Here is a 25,465-nt window from a genome sequence, read left to right as displayed (position 1 = left end):
TGTGGTGTTCGAGCCATTCGCACCACCCCATACCACCCGCAGACCAACGGACTATGTGAACGCTTTAATGGAACCCTAAAAAATATGCTGAGGGCTTTTGTTGACGTTGAAAAAGACTGGGAAAAGTACCTGCCACATCTCCTCTTCGCCTATCGGGAGGTTCCCCTGGAGTCCACAGGGTTCTCTCCTTTCGAACTACTGTTTAGCCGGAAGGTCCGTGGGCCTCTCACTCTTCTGAAAGAACATTTGGAGGGAGACATCTCAGATACCGGAATGCCCATCGTTCCCTATGTTCTAGAGCTCAGAGACCGTCTCGCCCAGCTAGCTACCTTCGCTAAAGAACATCAGCGAATGGCCCAGTCCAGACAAAAAACCTGGTATGACCGTAATGCCAGGAACCGGGAATTTATAGAAGGACAGCAAGTGCTCATGATTACTGCTTCCCCTGCCAACAAGCTTCAAGCAGTGTGGGAAGGCCCTTATCAGGTTGTCAAGAAAATTAATGACACTAACTATGTTATTGCCCTGGACTCTAGTGGTCGACGACAGAAAACCGTCCACATTAACATGCTGAAAGACTACCACGACCGATCTCTGCCTGTTCTAGCTGTCTGCCACCCCCCTAGTGATATCGCCGACGACGAGTATCTCCCAGATCTCCTCCAGGTTGCCCAAGCGGGAGGATCACTGGAACAAGTGCCCCTGGGCTCCCATTTATCGGATATACAAAAGGACGATATTGTCACCGTACTAAGGCCAAGGGCTGCTGCTTTCTCCTCAAAGCCGGGGAAGACTACTCTCACCAGTCACCATGTGGAAACCCCCGGACAACGCCCCATCCAGCAGGCTGCCTACCGGGTTCCAGAGGCTGTTCAAGGCATGATAAAGAACGAACTGGAGGAGATGAAACAACTGGGAGTTATTCAGCCATCTCACAGTTCTTGGGCCTCTCCTGTCGTCCTGGTCCCCAAGAAGGATGGTACAACACGATTCTGCGTTGATTACAGACGACTAAATGATGCCACCAAGAGTGATGCTTATCCCATGCCCAGGATTGATGATCTATTGGATCGTCTGGCCTGTGCCCAATTTGTGACCACGTTAGACTTGAGCAAGGGGTACTGGCAGATACCCCTAACGGAGGACGCTCGGGAGCGCTCAGCCTTCATTACTCCATTTGGGCTTTATGAGTTCCTGGGAATGCCCTTTGGGATGAAAACTGCCCCCACTACTTTCCAGAGACTGGTGGATCGACTGTTACAACAATGTCAGGACTTTGCCTGTGCTTACTTAGACGACATTGCCATTTTTAGCACAACCTGGGAGGAACATCTTAAACACTTGGGCATAGTGCTGGACTGTATCCTTACTGCAGGACTGACCATTCGCCCTGATAAGTGCCAAATAGGGATGGCTGAGGTGCAGTACCTCGGGCATAGAGTAGGGGGTGGGACACTAAGGCCTGAGCCTGCCAAGGTGGAAGCCATTAGCAACTGGTGTAGACCCCAGACTAAAAAGCAGGTACTTGCATTTTTAGGAACTGCTGGTTACTATTGCAAATTTGTTTCTAACTTCAGCACCTTGGCCAAGCCCCTAACCGACCTGACCCGCAAGAACATGCCTAGGAATGTGACGTGGACGACGGCATGCGAGGATGCCTTTTCAGCGTTAAAGACTGCCCTCGTCACTGCTCCTGTCTTGGCTGCCCCGGATTATAAACGCAGGTTCCTCGTGCAGACAGATGCATCCACCTTTGGGATTGGGGCAGTACTTAGCCAAGTGAACGCCGCCGGAGAAGAACATCCTGTTGCTTTTGCCAGTAGGAAACTACTGGATCGGGAAGTTGCCTATGCCACTATTGAAAAGGAGTGCCTTGCCATCGTATGGGCGCTAAAAAAATTGCAGCCCTACTTGTATGGCAGAGACTTTACAATTGTTAGAGACCACAACCCCCTCACATGGCTGAACCGCGTATCAGGGGACAATGGAAGATTGCTGCGGTGGAGCTTGTCCTTACAACCCTACAGCTTCTCCATCCAATACAAGCGAGGAAGCCAACACCAGAACGCCGATGGACTGTCTCAACAAGAAGAACCACAGGCTCCCCAGGCCGACCTACCCCTGCCACTGTACAAGGAACTATAAATAACTGAGCAATATGGACTAAAGTGAGCAGGCCAGAGTTCTGTGTAGACCTCATGGCGTGCTCACTTATTATGGGGGGGAGAGGTTGTGATGGTGTGATATGTTATGTGGATGTCATTTTTTGTATATTCCTATTTTTAACAATTCCAGCTATTTTCATAGTGTTTTTCTTATTACATTGTAAGCCTACAGCCTCACTGTATCTGTCTCTTGATGACCCCCTGTAGTGCATTAATCCCTAAGGCCTTTTGTTCTCCTCTGGGAGGCAACTTGTTGGACTACCCCTGGACAAGGAAGGGGGTGGGGGGAAGAACAGGAGCTGGACAGGTCAGTTCCGGTATAGACATGATGGTGAAAAGGCTGCATTTCAGAGAGAAGGATCCATTTTTATCCTCTGAATGCTAGAGTTGTGGAAATTCGTTTCCCTGGACATTTTATCCTGGATAAGATAGTCCAGAATAAGAATGCAGTCCAGTATCAGGATGATTATGGGGGGATTCAGTGCCGGGGACAGGGGGGACTACAAGTACAAGGCTGACCATAAATCACACAGAGGTGACAGGACGGAGCGCGGACAACGGAGCTGTTATGAGTAGTGATGGGATGTTCGGCTCTTTTTGGTGTTTTGTATGTTAAGTATAGGGATCTAATCTGGATCAGGATGCGTCAGGATTGCTACACATCACAACGCACCGTACCAAAACACTATTGGGCTGTATCATATCATGCTGGGGGGGCTATATACAATGCTGGGTTGTATTATACCATGCTGGGGGGGCTATATACCATGCTGGGCTGTATTATACCATGCTGGGGGGGCTATATACCATGCTGGGCTGTATTATACCATGCTGGGGGGGTATATACCATGCTGGGCTGTATTATACCATGCTGGGGGGCTATATACCATGCTGGGCTGTATTATACCATGCTGGGGGGCTATATACCATGGTGGGCTGTATTATACCATGCTGGGGGGGGCTATATACCATGCTGGGCTGTATTATACCATGCTGGGGGGGGCTATATACCATGCTGGGCTGTATCATACCATGCTGGGCTGTATTATACCATGCTGGGGGGGCTATATACCATGATGGGCTGTATTATACCATGCGTGGGGGGCTATATACCAAGCTGTGCTGTATTATACCATGCTGGGGGGCTATATACCAAGCTGTGCTGTATTATACCATGCTGGGGGGGCTATATACCATGCTGGGCTGTATTATACCATGCTGGGTGGGCTATATACCATGCTGGGCTGTATTATACCATGCTGGGGGGCTATATAATACCATGCTGGGGGGGCTATATACCATGCTGGGGGGCTATATCCCAAGCTGTGCTGTATTATACCATGGTGGGCTATATACCATGGTGGGTTGTATACCATGTGTTGCTGGGCTATACACTATGCGGCTGTGTTATATACCATGGGGGTACATTTTACATTATATTCTATAAGGGGAGGCTGTTATATAATATGGGAGGGGGGCTACATTATATTCTATGGGGAGGTGGGCTGTATTATATTCTATAGGGGGCTGTATTATATTTATTATATTCTATGGGGGTTGCATTATATTCTATGGAGGGGCTACATTATACTATATAAGGGGCTGCATTATATCCTATGAGGGGGTTGCCATATATTCTATGGAGGGGCTGCATTATAGTATATGAGGGGGGACTGCATTATATTCTATGGGGGGTTTACATTATATTCTATACAGATATTATATCCAGCCCTGCATAGACTCAATATTAGATAACAAATAGCAAATAACTTTGTTGCCCTATGAAGGGGGGGGGGGGGGGGGGGGCCTGAAAAATTTCTTGCACAGGGGCCCACTACAGTCTATGTCCGCCCCTGCACTAGTGTGAACGCAGCCCCACTCATGCAGCCCCTAACCAGGAGCCCCCATGCATGCTCCCAATACATTGTATTATCATTACCACACTGTAATACAGGGCACAAGCCCTTCTAGTGAGGCAGGAAAGATCCCTGTATGACAGAGCAGCATGCGGACATAGTCTATATTATGTCTGCAGACTGGTCCCATACAGCACATCCCTCGCTTCCGAGCATGCTCAGTGCCGCTGAACGGATCCCTGCACACGGAAGCACATGGACCCGTGTTGTCTTGGATCCGTGCTCCATAGAGCTCCATGTTAATTCCAGACGTGTAGCCGCGGATCCGTGCGTCTCCCTGCGCCTGCGTGTTTTTCAGATGACACAAAACTGCAACAAGTTGCATTTTTGTGCATCTGATAAATATGCAGACATGCGGATCTGTGGGAAAACGGTGACAACTGGATGCACAGTCCCATCCGTCACCACTGAAAGTCAATGGAGACAGAAACGGATCCGTGTGCATCCAAAATATGCAAGTGTGACACCAGCGTCACCCTATATAATGATAGGGGCTGGACCTAGATCTCTGCACAGGTTTTGCCTAAAATCACTTTATATTACTTCCCCCACCCTTAGGGCTCACACTCACTAGTGAGAGACTCGGACGATTCCTGTGCGAGTCTCTTGCATGGAAACCTGGCACTGCCGCCGGCACTCGGACCGGAGGGCGTGACTGCATAGAAATACATGTAACCGCACGCTCCGGTCCGAGTGCTGGCGGCAGGGCCGGGTTTCCATGCGAGAGACTCACACGAGAATCCCGTGCGTCTCTCACCAGTGAGTGTGAGCCGTTAGCAGCAACACCTGCCGCCGTCTCTCCTCCTCCCTGCAGTGTCGTCCTGAATCCTCCTGGCCCTGCGCTCAACGGGATCGTTACATAGCGGCGCTGACGCTGTAACGGAGGAGGTAACGCCCCCACTGGCCGCAATGATACTAACGCATCCAAAATCGGCCTGATGCGTTACTTCATGGCGGCCCCACAAATGCTGCAGACCGCTCTCCAGGGGGCGTCATGAAGTAACGCATCAGGCCGATTTTGGATGCGCTAGTAGCATTGCGGCCAGTGGGGGCGTTACCTCCTCCGTTACAGCGTCAGTGCCGCTATGTAACGATCCCGCTGAGCGCAGGGCCATAAACGCAGTGTGAACCCGGCCTAACACTATGAGAAGACGATGATATACCAAGCAATGGGCGGAGCCTGTCCTCCTGCACACACCATATACTGTATGTATACGCCACGGAGGAGGGGCCAGGAGAGTGCAGCTTTATACCGGACTAAAGGTAACGCACAGCTCACTGCAGATAATGATGATGATGACAAGCTGCTGCGTCCCTCCTCTCACACACAGTCACACACTATATGTGCCATGGAGGAGCTGGCAGGATAGATTTGGGACTGAAGGGTTAACTCCCCCGCATTTATCCACAGCTCCTCCTCTCCTGACCGCTCCTCCCCCAGATGAGTCACAGTCAGGCTTCGGTAAGCTGGGGCTGATACTGCTGAGGCGCCAGGAAAAAAAAAAAACGGCTCGTTCACCCTGCAGAGCCGGCTCATTTCGTTCACAGCAGGGAGCCGGCTCTTTGTATCGGATCGTTCACGAACGACACATCACTAGTGATGAAGATGAGCGCTCACCTCTCCTCTCCAGATCTTCTCTCCCGTTCTCCACATATTTCTGTAGATATTCTATACAGATATTCTCTATATAATTCTTGTCTCTCTCCCCCCATAGTTCCTCTGGGCTGTTCCATCTCTGTGCGGTGATCTGAGCCTGGGCCATGGTGGGGACATATGTCCACGTCTGTGTGTCCAGGGCCATGAACTCTCTCCCATCATATCCGTACTGCACGTACCCAGTGATCCCGCCGTCATCTCTCAGCTCACAGCCGTACATCCACTGCACAATATGGAGACCTGCAGACAAGACAGGAACATGTTACACAGCGCAGAGATCAGCCTGAAGATCCTGACGATCCAGTGATGAATGTGCCCGGTGTTTCCATAATCCCCGATATCTGATGTGTGTGATCGGCCACAGATATTGTAGAGCAGCGGAGACATCGGGCACCGACCACAGTCTGACGTCACTACATGAGACCGTGTGACCCCTCAGTGACCTGTGCGCCATTTACCGCGGACATTACTGGCTCTTATTCTTTATCGCCGCCTTCTACGGCCCCGAGGATACAGCGCCCCCGGCGGCAGAAGCGGAGAGGGCGGCGGATGTATATGGGGCGGAGAATACTGTTTCACACTTCCGTTTGTCTCCATCAGTAAAGATCCACCGATTTGAAAAAAAAAACGGATCCGCCATTTCTCTTAGCGGATCCGTTTTTTCCTCAGACTTGCATTATCGGCGGATGTTGACGGATAGTCGTCCGTTCAATCCGCTTTTGTACAGATCCACCAAGATTTTGGCGTCCGCTCAGCGGCCCGGACGGAGCATGTAACGTTTTTTTGGTGTCCAGATCCGCTATTTCTGGATTTAACCCACATTTCTGTCTGGTTGCTGGATAAAATTCTCTCTCTCTCATCCGCCGATCCGCTGACCCCCGTTTCTTTCAGTCCGCCTGCGGATCCGTTTTCCGCTATTTTGGCGGATTTTAACTGACAGAAAAAACGGAAGTGTGAAACAGGCCTTAGGGCGCCAGCGAGTCTCATCTGATAAGAGCATTTGCCCCGCCCACACGCAGCGCTGTCTTACCATTGGTGGGAGCGGGGCTGCTGAGCTGTGATTGGACAGTAGAGCTGTCTGTCATCAGCGGGGGCCGCCTGCGGAGCGGTGATGTGTCCGAAGCTGCTGCACGTGACCAGGCAGCAGACAGAGCAGGTCCTGGAGGAGACGGATCTGTACGCGCTGTGCAGCTGTCAGTCACCTGCTGTGCACGCTCCTCCCCGCACACCGGTTAACCCCCGAGCAGCCGGATAAGTAACTGCTGCGTCTCCCTGCGACATCTCCCGTCTGTCAGCTCGGAACTCAGTAACCCTGGGGACACTCGGCTCAGCAGGAAACCCCATTAATGTCCTCTGTGTGCAGCTCCTTCCCCTGTGCCCCCTCCATTCCCCGATCTGCTCTTCTTCCTCTGCCCCCTCCATTCCCTGACCTCCTCTCGTACCTATGCACCCTCCATTCCCCGACCTCCTCTTCTCCTTCCTGTGCACCCTCCATTCCCCAACCTCCTCTTCTCCTTCTTGTGCCCCCTCCATTCCCCGACCTCCTCCTTCCTGTGCACCCTCCGTTCCCCGACCTCCTCTTCTCCTTCTTGTTCCCCCTCCATTCCCTGACCTCCTTTTGTCCTTCCTGTGCCCCCTCCATTCTCTGAGGTGACCTCCTCTTCTACTTCCTGTGCCCCCTCCATTTCCTGACCTCCTCTTCTCCTTCCTGCCCCCTCCATTCCCTGACCTCCTCCTCTCCTTCCTGTGCCACCTCCATTCCCCGACCTCCTCTTCTCCTTCCTGTGCCCCCTCCATTCCCTGACCTCTTCTCCTTCTTGTGCCCCCTCCATTCCCTGACCTCTTCTCCTTCTTGTGCCCCCTCCATTCCCTGACCTCCTCTTCTCCTTCCTGTGCTGCCTCCATTCTCTGATGTGACCTCCTCTTCTCCTTCCTGTGCCCCCTCCATTCCCCGACCTCCTCTTCTCCTTCCTGCCCCCTCCATTCCCTGACCTCCTCTTCTCCTTCCTGCCCCCTCCATTCCCTGACCTCCTCTTCTCCTTCCTGTGCCCCCTCCATTCCCCGACCTCCTCCTCTCCTTCCTGTGCCCCCTCCATTCCCCGACCTCCTCCTTCCTGTGCACCCTCCATTCCCCGACCTCCTCTTCTCCTTCTTGTGCCCCCTCCATTCCCTGACCTCCTTTTGTCCTTCCTGTGCCCCCTCCATTCTCTGAGGTGACCTCCTCTTCTCCTTCCTGTGCCCCCTCCATTCCCTGACCTCCTCTTCTCCTTCCTGCCCCCTCCATTCCCTGACCTCCTCCTCTCCTTCCTGTGCCCCCTCCATTCCCCGACCTCTTCTTCTTGTGCCCCCTCCATTCCCCGACCTCCTCCTCTCCTTCCTGTGCCCCCTCCATTCCCTGACCTCTTCTCCTTCTTGTGCCCCCTCCATTCCCTGACCTCTTCTCCTTCTTGTGCCCCCTCCATTCCCTGACCTCCTCTTCTCCTTCCTGTGCTGCCTCCATTCTCTGATGTGACCTCCTCTTCTCCTTCCTGTGCCCCCTCCATTCCCCGACCTCCTCTTCTCCTTCCTGCCCCCTCCATTCCCTGACCTCCTCTTCTCCTTCCTGTGCCCCCTCCATTCCCCGACCTCCTCCTCTCCTTCCTGTGCCCCCTCCATTCCCCGACCTCCTTCCTGTGCACCCTCCATTCCCCGACCTCCTCTTCTCCTTCTTGTGCCCCCTCCATTCCCTGACCTCCTTTTGTCCTTCCTGTGCCCCCTCCATTCTCTGAGGTGACCTCCTCTTCTCCTTCCTGTGCCCCCTCCATTCCCTGACCTCCTCTTCTCCTTCCTGCCCCCTCCATTCCCTGACCTCCTCCTCTCCTTCCTGTGCCCCCTCCATTCCTCGACCTCTTCTTCTTGTGCCCCCTCCATTCCCCGACCTCCTCCTCTCCTTCCTGTGCCCCCTCCAATCCCTGACCTCTTCTCCTTCTTGTGCCCCCTCCATTCGCTGACCTCTTCTCCTTCTTGTGGCCCCTCCATTCCCTGACCTCCTCTTCTCCTTCCTGTGCTCCCTCCATTCTCTGAGGTGACCTCCTCTTCTCCTTCCTGTGCCCCCTCCATTCCCCGACCTCCTCTTCTCCTTCCTGCCCCCTCCATTCCCGGACCTCCTCTTCTCCTTCCTGTGCCCCCTCCATTCCCCGACCTCCTCCTCTCCTTCCTGTGCCCCCTCCATTCCCCGACCTCCTCCTTCCTGTTGTCATGTCGGACGCTGTTCACACCACAGCATCCGGCAGGCAGAGGTAGTTCCACCTCCAGCCACTATAGCCTCAGTGGCGCCGGCCTGATCTTCAGGCTCTCGGGGGTTAATCCTGCTGGAGACCAGGTTGGATGGTTAGTCACGCCCACGGTCTTTAAATAGTCATGCTGGCCTATGGGCGTCGCCGATTATAGCTTGTGTTTCATACCAAGTGGTTCCGGTCTGGAGTGGAGGTGTTCAAGAGAGAGAGATTCATATCTGGTGTCGTATGATCCGTCGTTATCCTTTCTCCTTCCCATATTTGTGTTTAGTTGTGCCCTGTTCACATTACTGTTTATTCCTGTGTGTGTGCGGCGCAGTGCAGTTTAAGTTCTCCCTGTCTGTCATTATTTGTGTGGGAGCTTTGGTGGTGACTTCTCACTGGGTGGAGGGTGGAGGGTTAAGTGCAGGGCTGAGCAGGAGATAAGGAAAGGTCGGAGGCTCAGGCATTTGCACCTTCAGCAAAAACCCTGGGTTGAGGGTCAGACAGGGTTTCCCCTAGTAAAAGGGACACCACAGGGGCCCCGGGTATTTCAGCCTTAGTTGAACTAAGCCCCCGTGACATTATAATCGGCCCACATTTTTTCAGGAGTCCATGGATCCATTAGATTCCATAACCCGCCAGTTGGCGGCGCTGTCCATACAGGTCTCCGAGTTGAATGGGGCAGTTCAGCAGCAGGGCCTGGTAGTAGCAAAGGTGCAAACGGCATCTGCAGGTATCGGTGCAGAGCCGAAGTTTCCGCTGCCAGAACGATTTTCAGGCGATCGCAGCAAATTTGTTGTATTTCGGGAGGCCTGCAAATTATACTTCCGCATGCGGCCAATATCCTCAGGTAATGAGGCCCAGCGAGTAGGGCTGGTGTTGTCATTACTGAGTGGTGACCCCCAAGCATGGGCATTTTCCTTACCACCTGACTCTGCTACATTTCATTCGGTCGATAATGTTTTTTCTGCCCTCGGGCTCATTTACGATGACCCTGACCGACTGGCTCTAGCGGAATCTAAAATCCGCGCCCTCCGCCAGGGGGAGCGCTTGGCAGAAGACTATTGTTCGGAATTTCGCCGCTGGGCTGTAGACACACAGTGGAATGACCCAGCACTGCGGAGCCAGTTTATTCATGGGGTATCAGGGAGGGTGAAACAAGCCCTCCTGATGTATGAGACTCCGGCATCATTGGAGTCTGCCATGAGTTTGGTGATACGTATTGATCGCCGTTTTCGTCAGGGGGCACAGGAGACGCTACCTCTGGGGGAAAACAGAGGTGCAGGTGTGGTTGAAGTAGATGAGTCCCCTGAACCTATGCAGATTGCTGGCGTGGCACAGGCTCAGCCTCGCGCTCCGGGAGTCCGGAAGTCCGGAGCATGTTTCTACTGTGGTAAAGGTGGTCATTATGTTAACGTTTGCCCGGTACTACCTAAGAGGGTCACACCGGCGGAAAACTGTTAAGCTCAGAGGGTATGGAGGAGACCCAACTGAGCGTATGCATATCCTCCATGATGGTATCTCAATGTATGCTCCCTGCCAAGGTTATTGTCGCCGGCAGAGAGCTACCTATATCAGTGTTTGTGGATAGCGGTTCCGCCACCAATCTCATAGATGAGGAGTTTGCACACACCGCCGGGTTTAAGATTGAAAAACTTCCTCACCCCATACAGGTGGTGACCATTAATGCTGTTCCCCTCCCTCAAGGGGAGATTACTGAGTTTGTGGCAGAGGTGAAACTCCACATTGGGGTCCTACATTCTGAGTCGGTTACATGTAGGGTCCTCCGTAATCTCCCAGCTCAAATGGTCCTGGGTTTTCCATGGCTGTCCAGGCACAACCCGGTAATTGATTGGAAAACTCAGGACATAGTACAATGGAGTGGTTTCTGCCAAGACAATTGCTTGGCCACATGTGTGTCCGCCGTGACGCCCAGCCTACCGGAGGCTTTGCAGGATTTCGCGGATGTTTTCTCTGAGAAGGGTTGCTCAGAACTGCCTCCACATAGAGCCTATGACTGTGCTATTAGGTTAAAACCCGGGGCCAAATTACCTAAGGCCAGGATGTTTAATATTTCTGGTCCTGAGAGACAAGCTCTGAAAGACTACATCGCGGAGAGTCTGAGTAAAGGTCACATCCGGCCTTCGTCCTCGCCTGTAGCCGCGGGGTTTTTCTTCATTAAGAAGAAAGATGGGGGGTTACGCCCGTGTCTGGATTTCCGAGAGTTAAACCAGATTACTATCCGTGATCCCTACCCAATGCCGTTGATCCCGGATTTGTTCAACCAGGTAGCGGGGGCAAAATGGTTTTCCAAGCTGGACCTCAGGGGGGCGTATAACCTCATAAGGGTCCGTCAGGGGGATGAGTGGAAGACGGCGTTTAACACTCCTGAGGGTCATTTTGAGAGTCTGGTTATGCCGTTTGGGTTGACCACCGCACCTGCCGTTTTCCAACATTTTATTAATGATGTCTTTGCTCATGTCCTGGGGAGATTTGTGATTGTATACCTGGATGATATCCTCATTTATTCTAGCGATCGGGACACTCATTTGCAGCATGTTAGGCAGGTGTTACAGTTGCTCCGGGAGAACCAGCTCTATGCTAAGCTGGAAAAATGTTTATTTTTTGTCCAGGAGTTGCCCTTTTTGGGATATATTGTGTCCGCAGCTGGTTTTAAAATGGACACCGCTAAGGTGCAAGCGGTGTTGCAATGGGAGAGGCCGGAGAGTCTGAAAGCACTCCAGCGGTTCCTTGGGTTTGCGAATTATTATAGGAAATTTATAAAACACTTTTCGACTGTCGCCAAACCGCTCACGGACATGACAAAAAAGGGTGCCGATCTGGCGAACTGGCCTGAGGTGGCTATACGTGCATTTGAGCGTCTGAAGAATAGTTTTGCTTCAGCCCCCATTCTGGTGCAACCAGACGTGTCTAAACCTTTTGTGGTAGAGGTTGATGCGTCGGAGGTGGGAGTGGGGGCAGTACTGTCTCAAGGCTCGTCCTTGAGCGAGATGCATCCATGCGCCTACTTCTCCAAGAAGCTGTCGCCGGCCGAACGGAATTATGATATCGGCAACAGGGAGTTGTTGGCCATCAAACTGGCTTTTGAGGAATGGCGACACTTCTTGGAGGGGGCGGCTCACCAGGTCACAGTTATCACCGACCATAAGAATCTGCTCTACCTGGAGTCGGCCAAGCGTCTGTCTCCTAGGCAGGCTCGCTGGGCATTGTTTTTTACTCGTTTCAATTTTCTTGTGACGTACCGTCCCGGGGCTAAAAACACCAAGGCGGATGCTTTGTCTAGGTGTTTTCCGGGGGGAGAACCTCGGGAAGAGCCGGTACCCATCCTCCAGAAAGGGGTAGTGGTCTCGGCTCTCACGACTGAGGTAGAGGCGGAGATTGCCGAGGCCCAAGAGGAGGTACCACCAGGACTTCCCGCCAACAAATCATTTGTACCCCTGCATCTTCGGCCTAAGGTGTTGAAGGAACACCACGATTCAGTACTGGCTGGTCACCCAGGGGTGAAGGGCACCTTAGAGCTGGTATCGCGTCGTTTCTGGTGGCCCAAAATCCGGCAGGACGTGGTCTCGTACGTGGCAGCTTGCATCACGTGCGCTAGGGCTAAGTCACCCCGAACCCGTCCTGCTGGCACGCTACAGCCTCTGGGTGTACCCAATAGGCCATGGACAGAAATCTCCATGGATTTTATCACTGACTTGCCAGCCTCGGCAGGGAACACGGTCATCCTGGTGGTGGTTGACCGTTTTTCAAAGATGGCGCATTTTGTGGCGTTGTCCTCTTTGCCCAATGCTAAGACGTTGGCTCAGGTATTTGTGAAGGAGGTGGTCAGACTCCACGGAGTACCATCTGACATAGTATCTGATAGGGGTACGCAATTTGTGGCGAGGTTTTGGAAAGCTTTTTGCTCAAGGTTGGGGATCAAGTTGTCACATTCATCGGCGTTTCATCCACAGTCTAATGGACAAACTGAGCGCATGAACCAAAATCTAGAACAGTATTTACGATGCTTTGTGTCCGACAACCAGGAGGAGTGGTCTACTTTCCTTCCTCTGGCCGAATTCGCATTAAATAATCACCGCCAAGAGTCATCAGGAGAGTCTCCATTCTTTTGTGTGTACGGTCAACATCCTCAGTTTTGTACCTTACGTCAGGGTGACTCCGGGGGTGTCCCGGAGGAGGATCAGCTAGGAGCCCAATTGTCATCAGTCTGGAGGCGGGTGAAACAGCGTTTGTTGAGCATGAGTGCCAGGTACAAACGGGTGGCTGACAGTAGACGCGTGCCAGGTCCGGACCTGTGTGTGGGTGAATGGGTGTGGTTAGCTACGAAGAACATAAAACTCAAAATCCCTTCTTTAAAACTGGGTCCAAGGTTTATTGGGCCTTTTAGGATTTCTGCCATTATTAACCCAGTGGCTTATCGGTTGGAACTTCCCGCAGTGTACAAGATACACAACGTGTTTCACAGGGCTTTATTGAAAAAGGTGGTAGGCTTGGTGGACACGACGCCGATGCCACCTCCAGTCATGGTGGATGGCGAGTTAGAGTTCGAGGTCGCCAAGGTAGTTGACTCTCGAGTAGTACGCCGTACTCTTCAGTATTTGGTGCACTGGCGGGGGTATGGTCCAGAGGAGAGGTCTTGGGTTCCAGCCTCAGACATACATGCGGATCGGCTGGTCAGTTCTTTTCACCGTCGTCATCCGGACAAGCCGGGTCCTATGAGTCTTGAGGGCCCTGGGGTCCCTCGTAGAAGACGGGGTACTGTCATGTCGGACGCTGTTCACACCACAGCATCCGGCAGGCAGAGGTAGTTCCACCTCCAGCCACTATAGCCTCAGTGGCGCCGGCCTGATCTTCAGGCTCTCGGGGGTTAATCCTGCTGGAGACCAGGTTGGATGGTTAGTCACGCCCACGGTCTTTAAATAGTCATGCTGGCCTATGGGCGTCGCCGATTATAGCTTGTGTTTCATACCAAGTGGTTCCGGTCTGGAGTGGAGGTGTTCAAGAGAGAGAGATTCATATCTGGTGTCGTATGATCCGTCGTTATCCTTTCTCCTTCCCATATTTGTGTTTAGTTGTGCCCTGTTCACATTACTGTTTATTCCTGTGTGTGTGCGGCGCAGTGCAGTTTAAGTTCTCCCTGTCTGTCATTATTTGTGTGGGAGCTTTGGTGGTGACTTCTCACTGGGTGGAGGGTGGAGGGTTAAGTGCAGGGCTGAGCAGGAGATAAGGAAAGGTCGGAGGCTCAGGCATTTGCACCTTCAGCAAAAACCCTGGGTTGAGGGTCAGACAGGGTTTCCCCTAGTAAAAGGGACACCACAGGGGCCCCGGGTATTTCAGCCTTAGTTGAACTAAGCCCCCGTGACATTTGTGCACCCTCCATTCCCTGACCTCCTCTTCTTGTGCCCCCTCCATTCCCTGACCTCCTTTTGTCCTTCCTGTGCCCCCTCCATTCTCTGAGGTGACCTCCTCTTCTCCTTCCTGTGCCCCCTCCATTCCCTGACCTCCTCTTCTCCTTCCTGCCCCCTCCATTCCCTAACCTCCTCCTCTCCTTCCTGTGCCCCCTCCATTCCCCGACCTCTTCTTCTTGTGCCCCCTCCATTCCCCGACCTCCTCCTCTCCTTCCTGTGCCCCCTCCATTCCCTGACCTCTACTCCTTCTTGTGCCCCCTCCATTCGCTGACCTCTTCTCCTTCTTGTGCCCCCTCCATTCCCTGACCTCCTCTTCTCCTTCCTGTGCTCCCTCCATTCTGAGGTGACCTCCTCTTCTCCTTCCTGTGCCCCCTCCATTCCCCGACCTCCTCTTCTCCTTCCTGTGCCCCCTCCATTCCCCGACCTCCTCCTCTCCTTCCTGTGCCCCCTCCATTCCCCGACCTCCCCCTCTCCTTCCTGTGCCCCCTCCATTCCCTGACCTCTTCTTCTTGTGCTCCCTCCATTCGCTGACCTCTTCTCCTTCTTTTGCCCCCTCCATTCCCCGACCTCCTCTTCTCCTTCCTGTGCACCCTCCATTCCTTGACCTCCTCTTCTCCTTCCTGTGCCCCCTCCATTCCCCGACCTCCCCCTCTCCTTCCTGTGCCCCCTCCATTCCCTGACCTCTTCTCCTTCTTGTGCCCCCTCCATTCGCTGACCTTTTCTCCTTCTTTTGCCCCCTCCATTCCCCGACCTCCTCTTCTCCTTCCTGTGCACCCTCCATTCCCCAACCTCCTCTTCTCCTTCTTGTGCCCCCTCCATTCTCCTCCTGTGCCTCCTTCCCTGAGTAATACAATGTACTCAGCATTTCACCTTTGCCTATAAGAGGGTTAACCCTTTCCTTCGACTTCTGCATTTAGCCTGTGCGCTTTTCCCAGTGTTATTTCTCCTGTGCAGAAGAGGTCTCGGTTAACCCCTTCACATCGGCCACTTCTGTTCTCAGCCCCCTCTGGTTTTCCGCTTTCACTCTATGGCCATAAACTGTGATAAAGAGAATTCTTGGCCCCTTGTCTGATTTTCCTCCCACCCCAGTCTGACCAGTTTATGGTTCTGTTCGCACTATGTCTTTTACACCGTTTAAAAATTGACTGTTTTTTAGCAGAAGACGCCTGAGAAAATGATTTTTGTCCATGGAGTTTTGTGAACCTAATGTCACGGGGTTACCGCAATGGAGCGGAGCCAGAACACCGCAGCGTCTGGTTGCTCCTACTACGCTGAGAAGAAGCACTTCTCCAGTGTATTAAAGTGGTTTATTTCTTCCAGCAGAACAGGGGTTAATCGGCCATATTGGAAAACTACATTCAGCTGTGCTCAGTTAGCCACTCCTCTTCCCTATAAAATCTGGGCTCGATTACCAAGGCGTTGTCAGAGTTAGCAATAGCTATATGATCTTGGAGTTGGAGGAGAAGCTGGTGTGAAGGAGAGCTGGAGGAATTTATTAGCCACTACTGTCTGGTTTGTACGCTTGGAAATTCCTCATCCTTCCCTGTTTTACGTTCTTCCCCCTCCCTACACACCCTGGTGAATTCCTCTGTTATATGTGAGTGTATATTTTGTGTGTGTGGAGTTTTCAGTTTACCCTTGTCTTTGTTCCCGTCTGTCAGGGTGGTGCACTGCGGTACACAGTAGCGCCGTTTTTTCCCTGTGTGGGGGAAGGAGACAGATGAAGGGCCGATCTAGGAGATAAAGCAAGGTGGAGGCCTCGGCATCTTCGCCATCTGAATTATCCCGGGGAACAGGGCGCCCACTAGTGTTAGGGCCAGGAAAGGTGCCCCTTGGTCCCAGGCCACTCGCCAGTCAAATCGTGGCACCTAAAGCGTCTTTTACTTCTGTTTTTGGTTGTTTCCTGATTGTTTTTTGATCTCCATAAAGAAAAGAAAACTTGTATAATTTGTGGCAAAATGCTCAGAAGAAAGTGCAAAAATATCACCTTATCCTTCCCTTTAACGTCTACAGTAAGTATTGAACTTTTCCTGGAGAATCTACAATCTTCTTTGCCGTCTTGTGAAATTCTGAGCATTTAAAAGAAGCTGAAAAGACTGACGAGATTATTGCACAATGTGAACAGCGAGTTGTTGTTACATAATTATGTTCTTTCTTCTGAACATTTTTTCCAGTGGTTTTTGCAGCATTTTCCGCTCCACAAACATCAGTGTGAACACATCCTACAAGGCAATAAGAGAACGGCTCGGTCAGCAAATTTTGGTGAGGAGTTTTCGGACCCTGTATCCGACCTTCAGAGACCCTCTGTTCTGTCATCACTCAATAATAAAAATAATAATGAATCGGACGAAAACAAAGCAATAATCCAGATCCACAGGAACACAAGAACGTGGGGTCCGGCTGATGAAACCTCTGTAAGCGGACACATTGCGGCTCTAATGTGGGGGTCCGGCTGATGAGACCTCTGTGTACCCGGAGACATTGCGGTTCTGTAATGTGGGGGTCCGGCTGATGAGACCTCTGTGTAACTGGAGACATTGCGGTTCTGTAATGTGGGGTCCAGCTGATGACACCTCTGTGTACCCGGAGACATTAAGGTTCTGTAATGTGGGGGTCCGGCTGATGAGACCTCTGTGTATCCGGAGACATTGCGGTTCTGTAATGTGGGGTCCGGGTGATGAGACCTCTGTGTACCCGGAGACATTAAGGTTCTGTAATGTGGGGGTCCGGCTGATGAGACCTCTTTGTACCAGGAGACATTGCCGTTCTTTGTCCCCAGATACAGCGGACTCTGCTGACGTCCGGCTGCATTACTTCTTGGCTGCTGACCCCTGATCCTATCCACACAACTAGCAGTAGACGTGGAGCGAACCTACAATGATCCTAGATGCCTCAACACAGCCGGAGAGCTAACTAAGCCTAAAGCAAGAAAGGGGAAATCTAAACTGCCCCAGAGCAGACCCCAAAGGAATAGATAGCCCCCAAACATATATTGTCGGTGAGACAAGATGAAAACACAAACACAGGCAGGAAAATAGACTGAGCAAATGATGGGGCCCACACTGACTGGACAGGAAAGGAAAGATACTGTCTGCAATCACGCAAAAAACCCTGCAAAAAGTCCAACATGTCTGATGCAAAAAACACTGAAGTCACACAACTTCGCCCCCCACTATATTAGCACTCTGGTATATTCTGAAAGCAGAGCAAAAAGAGACCAATCTAACGGGATAAAACAAACTGGCACAAGCAGTAACATTTGGGCGGTGATTCAGCACAGCCCCAGTCGGAGCTGGCTGACCCGCACCAAGAAGAGATAGACAAAACCAGATCAAATGCAAACAGAAGAGCAAATAAACCACTTAGCTGAACATGCAGGGACAAAGCTGGAGAAATCAGACCGCAGGAGGAACAGGAAGCAAATCACCAGCAGGGATAGAGGAAGTCGGCTGTCTTAAATCCCAATCTGAAACCCCAGATCTCCAATCGTCATCATCATTATCAGGTGGCAAGTCTCTGTCAATCAGATCAGCTCCATTACCTCCAGTAACCACCAGAGGGAGCCCAGAAAGAGAACTCGCAACCCCTCTGTCGATCTGACCAGCTCCACTACCTTGAGTAATAACCAGAGGGAGGCCAGAAAGTGAATTTCTTGAAGGTATGAAGCGTCCAACCAGCAGCATTTACTGACCGTGGGAACATACCCCAATTCTTCCTATCAACATTGTGTTATATCAGCCGATGACGGCGGCTGTGATCTCCTGTGATAACTCGTTACTGCTGAAGCCGAGGAGACGGAGACGTCAGGAAGCCCACGGGAAGGAATTATAGGGGGGTATTTTACATTTATTTGGACTCAGCTAAAAGAACAAAAATAAAAAATACAGATTAAAAATGAAAATCGTCTACAACTTAAAAAAATAGATCAAATTGAGATTGTATTTTTTTGGCAAAATGTCCCAGCTCTAGATGTATAATACGGCCGACACCCTGCAGAAACAAACACCATCGGTGTTGGCACCAGTCATGGCCATTTATCCCCCATAGATTCTGCTGTCAATAGCAACAGCATCTAAATGGTTAATAGAAGGAGGGGGCTCCCACTTTCATCCACTCGGCACCCCGACACCCCTAATTGTGAGGAGTGATGGTTTCCAAGTAACAACCTCTGGGTCTGACAGCTACGGTGGCCTGTGAGGTCCCACCATCAGTAAGGTGTACAGGACGGGGGTCAGGTGACACTGACCGGGCTGATGCACATCAGCATAAGACCGATATCACACTGGCGTGTGTGATGTGAGAAACTCACACTAGTCTCTCGCATCCACACCCGAGACTCGGACTGGAGCGTGCGGCTGCATGTATTTCTATGCATGTATTTCTATGCAGCCGCACGCTCCAGTCCTGAGTGCCGGCGGCAGCGCCGGGTGTTGATGCGAGAGACTCGTGCGAGTTTCTCACATCACACACGCTAGTGTGAAACCGGCCTTACCGCGTCTTACACCAGTGAGCGGAGAGAAAAATAATGAGGCCCCACAGTGGGAACCAAGGAGAAAAGGAGAGAAAACAGCACAAAACAATAACAGAAAAATGTTTTTTATTAAAAACGCAACTTTTATGTAAAAACAGAAACACATATTTGTTGTGGCCTCGTCCAGGATGAGATGAGCTATAAGATGGTCACATTTACACACAGTGAGGACCGGAACAACAGAAAAATGCTGTTTTGTCAACTTATCACCATAGAAGTGCGGCACAAAGATTGATGTAAACCGCACAGGACACCGAGACGCCATCACTCGGCTCCGGTCACACCAGGAGGATTTGGTGAGTTTCTGATGTTGCAGATTTTCTGGATTATGGAAATTACGTTACTTGCATTTTTTTCATTGTATTTTAGATTTTTATGGAATAAATTCATGGACTTAGGTGCACTGCTTGACAAATTCACGAATCCAGGTTATGAGAAAGATTAACTGTTTATTTCCCAACGCGTTTCGACGTGTATACCACTTCGTCCTCAGGGGATGACATATATGGTTATTGGTCTCATAACCTGGATGCGTGAATTTGTCAAGCAGCGCACCTAAGTCCATGAATTTATTCCATACAAATCTGAAGTTCTGGCGGTCACGGTGTTGACCTTTGGACGTGCAGCAAGCTGACTACGGATCTTGTATGCCTGAACCTCTCCTAGAAATGGTGAGTGAATTTTTACTAATTTTTCTAATAATAACCCGGATAAGACCCTATGGCGCTTTTGTTGTTCCTATAGTTTATTTGCATTCATGGTATTTTACTCACATTTTTTATGCTGCGATTTTTGTCTCTTTTTGGGGCGTCACGCTCTAAACAAAGCCGCTTTATTCTTGATACTTCTGGTATTTGGCTCTGAGGAATCTTCATTCTTATAGTCATGTGCAGATTACGTGCATTTATGATGCGGTTTCCCTGCAGAAATTCACTAAAACACTTGTGTGCTTTTACCAGTGGATTCTCCACATCTTAGGGTGTGTTCCCACGGTCTGTAAACGCTGTGGGTTGGACGCTGCATACATCCACAGCGTCAAACCCGCAACGTCCGGGGGGCGTGGCTATGTAGCGACGGAGTGAGGACGCGCTTGGCAAGAGTTCTTGCCATCCTGATAATATCCGGCCAGCAGACCCTTACATCTGCGGCATAACTGCGGATTTTCGGACCCCTCCGGACTCTGGGACGCTCCTGGACCCCCGCAGGAGAGCGGGGCTGGACTCCTGAGGGCTTGTGGCGGTGAAGACCGGGGCGGCCGGCGGGGCCTGCACGGGGCGGCGGCCATCTTGGAGGCGCGCGCTCTGACTGTGAGAGACGCAGCGCCGGGCTCCCTTGCTGCAGCGCTGGAGGACGGTGAGCAGAAACCCTGAACACTTGTGAGGGACAAGCGGTGTGTGTGCCCTGAAAGATTGGGCCCTGCATCCCCCTCTTTGCGATATCACCTGCCTGCCAGCACCATTACTGTAGGGACTTGGATCCCTCTCTGACTGCTGTCCCTGTAGGGTCCTGTGGATCTCTCCCCGGGCTATAGGGGCCCTTGTCTGCTGCTCAGGGCTGGACATTGCCTCCCTGTGTGACTCTGCAGGTTTGTACTTCTCCTGGGACCTTGCAGTCACCTTCTGATAAACTTTCTCCTTCTATAGCCTTGATTTAAGGGACTCCAGAGTGCACTGTCTCTTGATATCCGGCTGTGCCCTACTGCTACTGCAATGAGTCGTTCCAAGGGGTCTGGGGCGGCTGAAAGGCTGAAGGAATATGCCAGAGTAGACCATGCTGAAGGCTCAAGATCACTTAAAAATAATCCTTCACAGGCTCAGCGTAAGAACCGCCTCTCTGAGGGTGTGGAGGAGAGCGAGCAAGAGGAATTAACCCTTAAGAAGGTGTCTGAGCAACTCATGCAGGCTATCTCCTTAACCAGGACGTCTCTGTCTGGGAAGATAGAGGACTTGTACACTGAGATGGGACGCCTCCGACAAGACATGCAAGCCATGAAGGGCCGCATTACGGAGGGGGAGACGCGGGTATCCCAGGTAGAAGACACCATCACTCCCATGGAAGCTAAACTATCGAAAGTGGCAGGCTCTATGAATGCGTGGAGGCAAAAAGCAGATGACCTGGAGAATAGAATGTGTTGGAATAACATCCGAATTATTGGTCTGCCGGACCGTTCAGAAGGACAACATCCGGAGCAATTCCTAGAAGATTGGCTTAAAACCACTTTGGGAGACGAATTCTCCCCAATCTTTGCGGTGGAAAGGGCTCACAGGGTCCCTACTAGGCCTCTTCTTCCTGGAGCCCCACCTAGACCTTTTCTGGCGCGTCCCCTCAACTGCAGGGATAGAGACGTGGCTCTGCGTCTGGCGTGGCAAAAGAGTCCTATCAAGTTCAACAATGCCACGATCTTGATTTTCCCAGACTTCTCTATGGAACTCCAGAAACAACGGGCGCAGTTTACGGAGGTCAAGAGACATCTACGGGAGAGGAATGTTATGTACTCGATGATTTACCCGGCTCCGGGTGGTCCACGAGGGTTCTACTTTGTTTTTTTACAGATCCAGTGGAAGCGGCGGAGTGGCTACGGTCTCACAAAGGGTCTGCTGCAAAGGAATCTTAACGTATCTATTGCTAGTTGGTATTTTTCTATTAATCGGCTGATTGGAGCTTCCAAGTTACCAACAATACCGGACACTGGGCTCAGTGATGGTATCCCCTTGTTTGCTTCATTATGGGAGTACAGGACTCTGCTCCAGCATTGTTTGTTGTTTATTCACTTTGTTTATTTTCCATAGTGGTTTTTTGTATTTTTTAGGTAGTAATCGCAGTCGACAACAATTTCAGTCGCCAGGTGGCGTCTCTAAATTTTGCCCGGGTAATATTATGCACTATATTCAGCGGAGTAAAATATGGGGTCTGAGTTGATATGTATGACATGGAATGTGAGGGGTATAAAAACTCCCCGCAAAAAGATCAAGGTTTTCTCACAGGTCAGACATTATCGCCCTCACATTGTGGCCTTGGTGGAGACGCACCTGACTAGGGATACAGCGCGGTGCGTGCAGAAGCCTTGGGTACAATAGTCTGCCCATACATTCCATACCAGCTACTCGAGAGGGGTCTCACTGTTGGTACATAAAGACGTTAGATGGGAAGCAAGGGAAACTCGGAGGGATCCTGAGGGTCGTTTTATTTTCGACCATGCGTTGATAAACACCAGGAAAAGTGTGGTCTTTGTGGAGGGTTCGTCACCCTGAGTTAAGGGAATATACTTGCCACTCATCCACTAAACACTCTTTATCACGCATAGACTATATATTTGGTTCTAGCGGTCTGGCAATGTGGGTGACTGATATAGAGCATGGAAGTAGGGGGATCTCAGACCATAGTCCGGTCATCCTTAAATTCAAATATGGGCAAGTAAAAATTGGGATAGCTTGGAAGTTGAATCCTTTCTGGTTAAAATTGATGGGACCTCCTGACAGAACGATTGATCAGTTGCATTGCTTCATCACGTCCCACCCGGAACCTCAAGATATTAATTTATTTTGGGATGCCCTTAAGGCATACCTGAGGGGCTGTTTGTCCTCCACGATCTCTTATGTTAAGCGGGTAACCTCAAGAAAGGATGACGAGGTGGAGCAACGACTGAAAAACGCAGAGGCAACATATATATATATAACCAAAGCAGTGGGAACAGGATTGAGTGATTGGCTGCCCAGAGGTTATATACTCAACACGTGGACTCTAAATCTAAGCGTAAACTATTCTTTACTCGTCAATCCTATTTCGAATTGGGGAATCAGACGGGCAAATTTTTGACCTATCTGGTGCGCCAACATAGCACCTCTAACACAATATTACAGATTCGTGGGGCGAATGGTATATTGGTGTCTTCGACCGAGGAGATTCTTGGCTGTTTTTAGGAATACTACAGGTCACTATATGAATCAAAAAGTGACTTTGACACTTTGGGGTGTTTAGACTATTTGTCAGATGTATCATTCCCCACATTAGATCCTGAGCAGCGAGCCCTTATGGACGCTGTGTTCACCGCAGAGGAGATAGAAAATGCTATGACATTTATAGTATACTAGCTGAAGCGCCCGGCGCTGCCTGGGCATACTAACTAACTGTGGATAGTTATAACAAATTATAATTATCCTCCATCCCATAGTCCCGTGGCCATATACCCAACATACCTATCCTCCATCCCATAGTCGAGTGCCCATATACCCATCATACATATTCTCCATCCCATAGTCCCATGCCCATATACCCATCATACATATTCACCATCCCATAGTCGAGTGCCCATATACCCATCACACATCCTTCATCTCATAGTCCCATACCCATATACCCATCATACATATCCTCTATCCCATAGTCCCGTGTCCATATACCCATCATACATATCCGCCATCCCATAGTCCCGTGTCCATATACCCATCATACATATCCGCCATCCCATAGTCCAGTGCCCATATACCCGTCATACATATCCTCCATACCATAGTCCAGTGCCCATATACCCATCACACATCCTCCATCCCATAGTCCCATGCCCATATACCCATCATACATATCCGCCATCCCAGTCCCATGCCCATATACCCATCATACATATTCTCCATCCCATAGTCCCATGCCCATATACCCATCATACATATTAACCATCCCATAGTCGAGTGCCCATATACCCATCACACATCCTTCATCTCATAGTCCCATACCCATCATACATATCCTCCATCCCATAATCCCGTGCCCATATACCCATCATACATATCCTCCATACCATAGTCCAGTGCCCATATACCCATCACACATCCTCCATCCCATAGTCCAGTGCCCATATACCCATCATACATATTTGCTATCCCATAGTCGAGTGCCCATATACCCATCACACATCCTTCATCTCAGTCCCGTGCCCATATACCCATCATACATATCCGCCATCCCATAGTCCCGTGCCCATATACCCGTCATACATATTCTCCATCCCATAGTCCAGTGCCCATATACCCATCCTGCATCCCATAGTCGACCATTATGACATCATAATAAGCGGCGGGGCTTGCAACCTATGATGACATCAGCGTCGCCATGGCAACCATTATGACATCATAATGAGGGGCGGGGCTTGACACACACACACACACACACACTTTTTCCCCATTATGTAGATAGGGGCAAAATTGGTGAATTGGAACACGCGGGGTTAAAATTTCGCCTCACAACATAGCCTAGGACTCGGGGTCCAGACGTATGACTATGCCAAATTTTGTGGCTGTAGCTGCGACGGTGCGGTTGCCAATTCCGGATATACACACACACATACATACACATACACACTTGAGCTTTATATATTAGCTAGTGTATACAGTGTAGTGTGTGTATATAGTGTATACGGTGTAGTGTGTATATATAGTGTATACGGTGTAGTGTGTGTATATAGTGAATACGGTGTAGTGTGTGTATATAGTGTATACGGTGCAGTGAGTATATAGTGTATACAGTGTAGTGTGTGTATACAGTGTAGTGTGTATACAGTGTAGTGTGTATATAGTGTATACAGTGTAGTGTGTGTATATAGTGTATACAGTGTAGTGTGTGTATACAGTGTAGTGTGTATATAGTGTATACAGAATAGTGTGTATATAGTGTATACAGTGTAGTGTGTGTATATAGTGTATACAGTGTAGTGTGTGTATATATATAGTGTATACGGTGCATTGTGTGTATATAGTGTATACGGTGCAGTGTGTGTATATAGTGTATACAGTGTAGTGTGTATATAGTGTATACAGTGTAGTGTGTATATAGTGTAAACAGTGTAGTGTGTGTATACAGTGTATACAGTGTAGTGTGTGTATACAGTGTAGTGTGTATATAGTGTATACAGTATAGTGTGTGTATATAGTGTATACAGTGTAGTGTGTGTATATAGTGTATACAGTATAGTGTGTGTATATAGTGTATACAGTGTAGTGTGTGTATATAGTGTATACGGTGTAGTGTGTGTATATAGTGTATACAGTGTAGTGTGTGTATATAGTGTATACAGTGTAGTGTGTGTATACAGTGTAGTGTGTATATAGTGTTTACGGTGTAGTGTGTGTATATATAGTGTATACGGTGTAGTGTGTGTATATAGTGTATACAGTGTAGTGTGTGTATATAGTGTATACAGTGTAGTGTGTGTATAGTGTATACAGTGTAGTGTGTATGCAGTGTGGTGTGTGTATATAGTGTATACAGTGTAGTGTGTGTACATAGTGTATACAGTGTAGTGTGTATATAGTGTATACAGTGTAGTGTGTATACAGTGTAGTGTGTATATAGTGTATACAGTGTAGTGTGTGTATATAGTGTATACAGTGTAGTGTGTGTATATAGTGTATACAGTGTAGTGTGTGTATATAGTGTATACAGTGTAGTGTGTATATAGTGTATACAGTGTAGTGTGTGTATATAGTGTATACAGTGTAGTGTGTATATGGTGTATAC

The 25,465-nt window shown here is 50.1% G+C and overlaps 1 protein-coding gene across 3 annotated transcripts in view; it reads right to left on the bottom strand.

Annotated features, from left to right (window-relative positions):
* Nucleotides 1-25,465, bottom strand: part of LOC141048426 (class I histocompatibility antigen, F10 alpha chain-like) — a 281,467-nt gene that overhangs the window by 195,297 nt on the left and 60,705 nt on the right. For 2 of the 3 annotated variants that reach the window (XM_073543982.1, XM_073543983.1), the window contains exon 3: nt 5,700-5,978. The exons of the other annotated variant lie outside the window; for it this stretch is intronic. In XM_073543982.1, the coding sequence (XP_073400083.1) occupies nt 5,700-5,978 (279 nt within the window). The remainder of the gene's footprint in view (nt 1-5,699; nt 5,979-25,465) is intronic. 3 annotated transcript variants of the gene reach the window in all.

The sequence above is a fragment of the Dendrobates tinctorius genome, unplaced genomic scaffold (assembly GCF_039654945.1).
Source record: "Dendrobates tinctorius isolate UK_male_01 unplaced genomic scaffold, ASM3965494v1 ptg000135l, whole genome shotgun sequence".
Classification (NCBI taxonomy): domain Eukaryota; kingdom Metazoa; phylum Chordata; class Amphibia; order Anura; family Dendrobatidae; genus Dendrobates; species Dendrobates tinctorius.
This window is presented reverse-complemented; position numbering and strand designations above follow the sequence as displayed.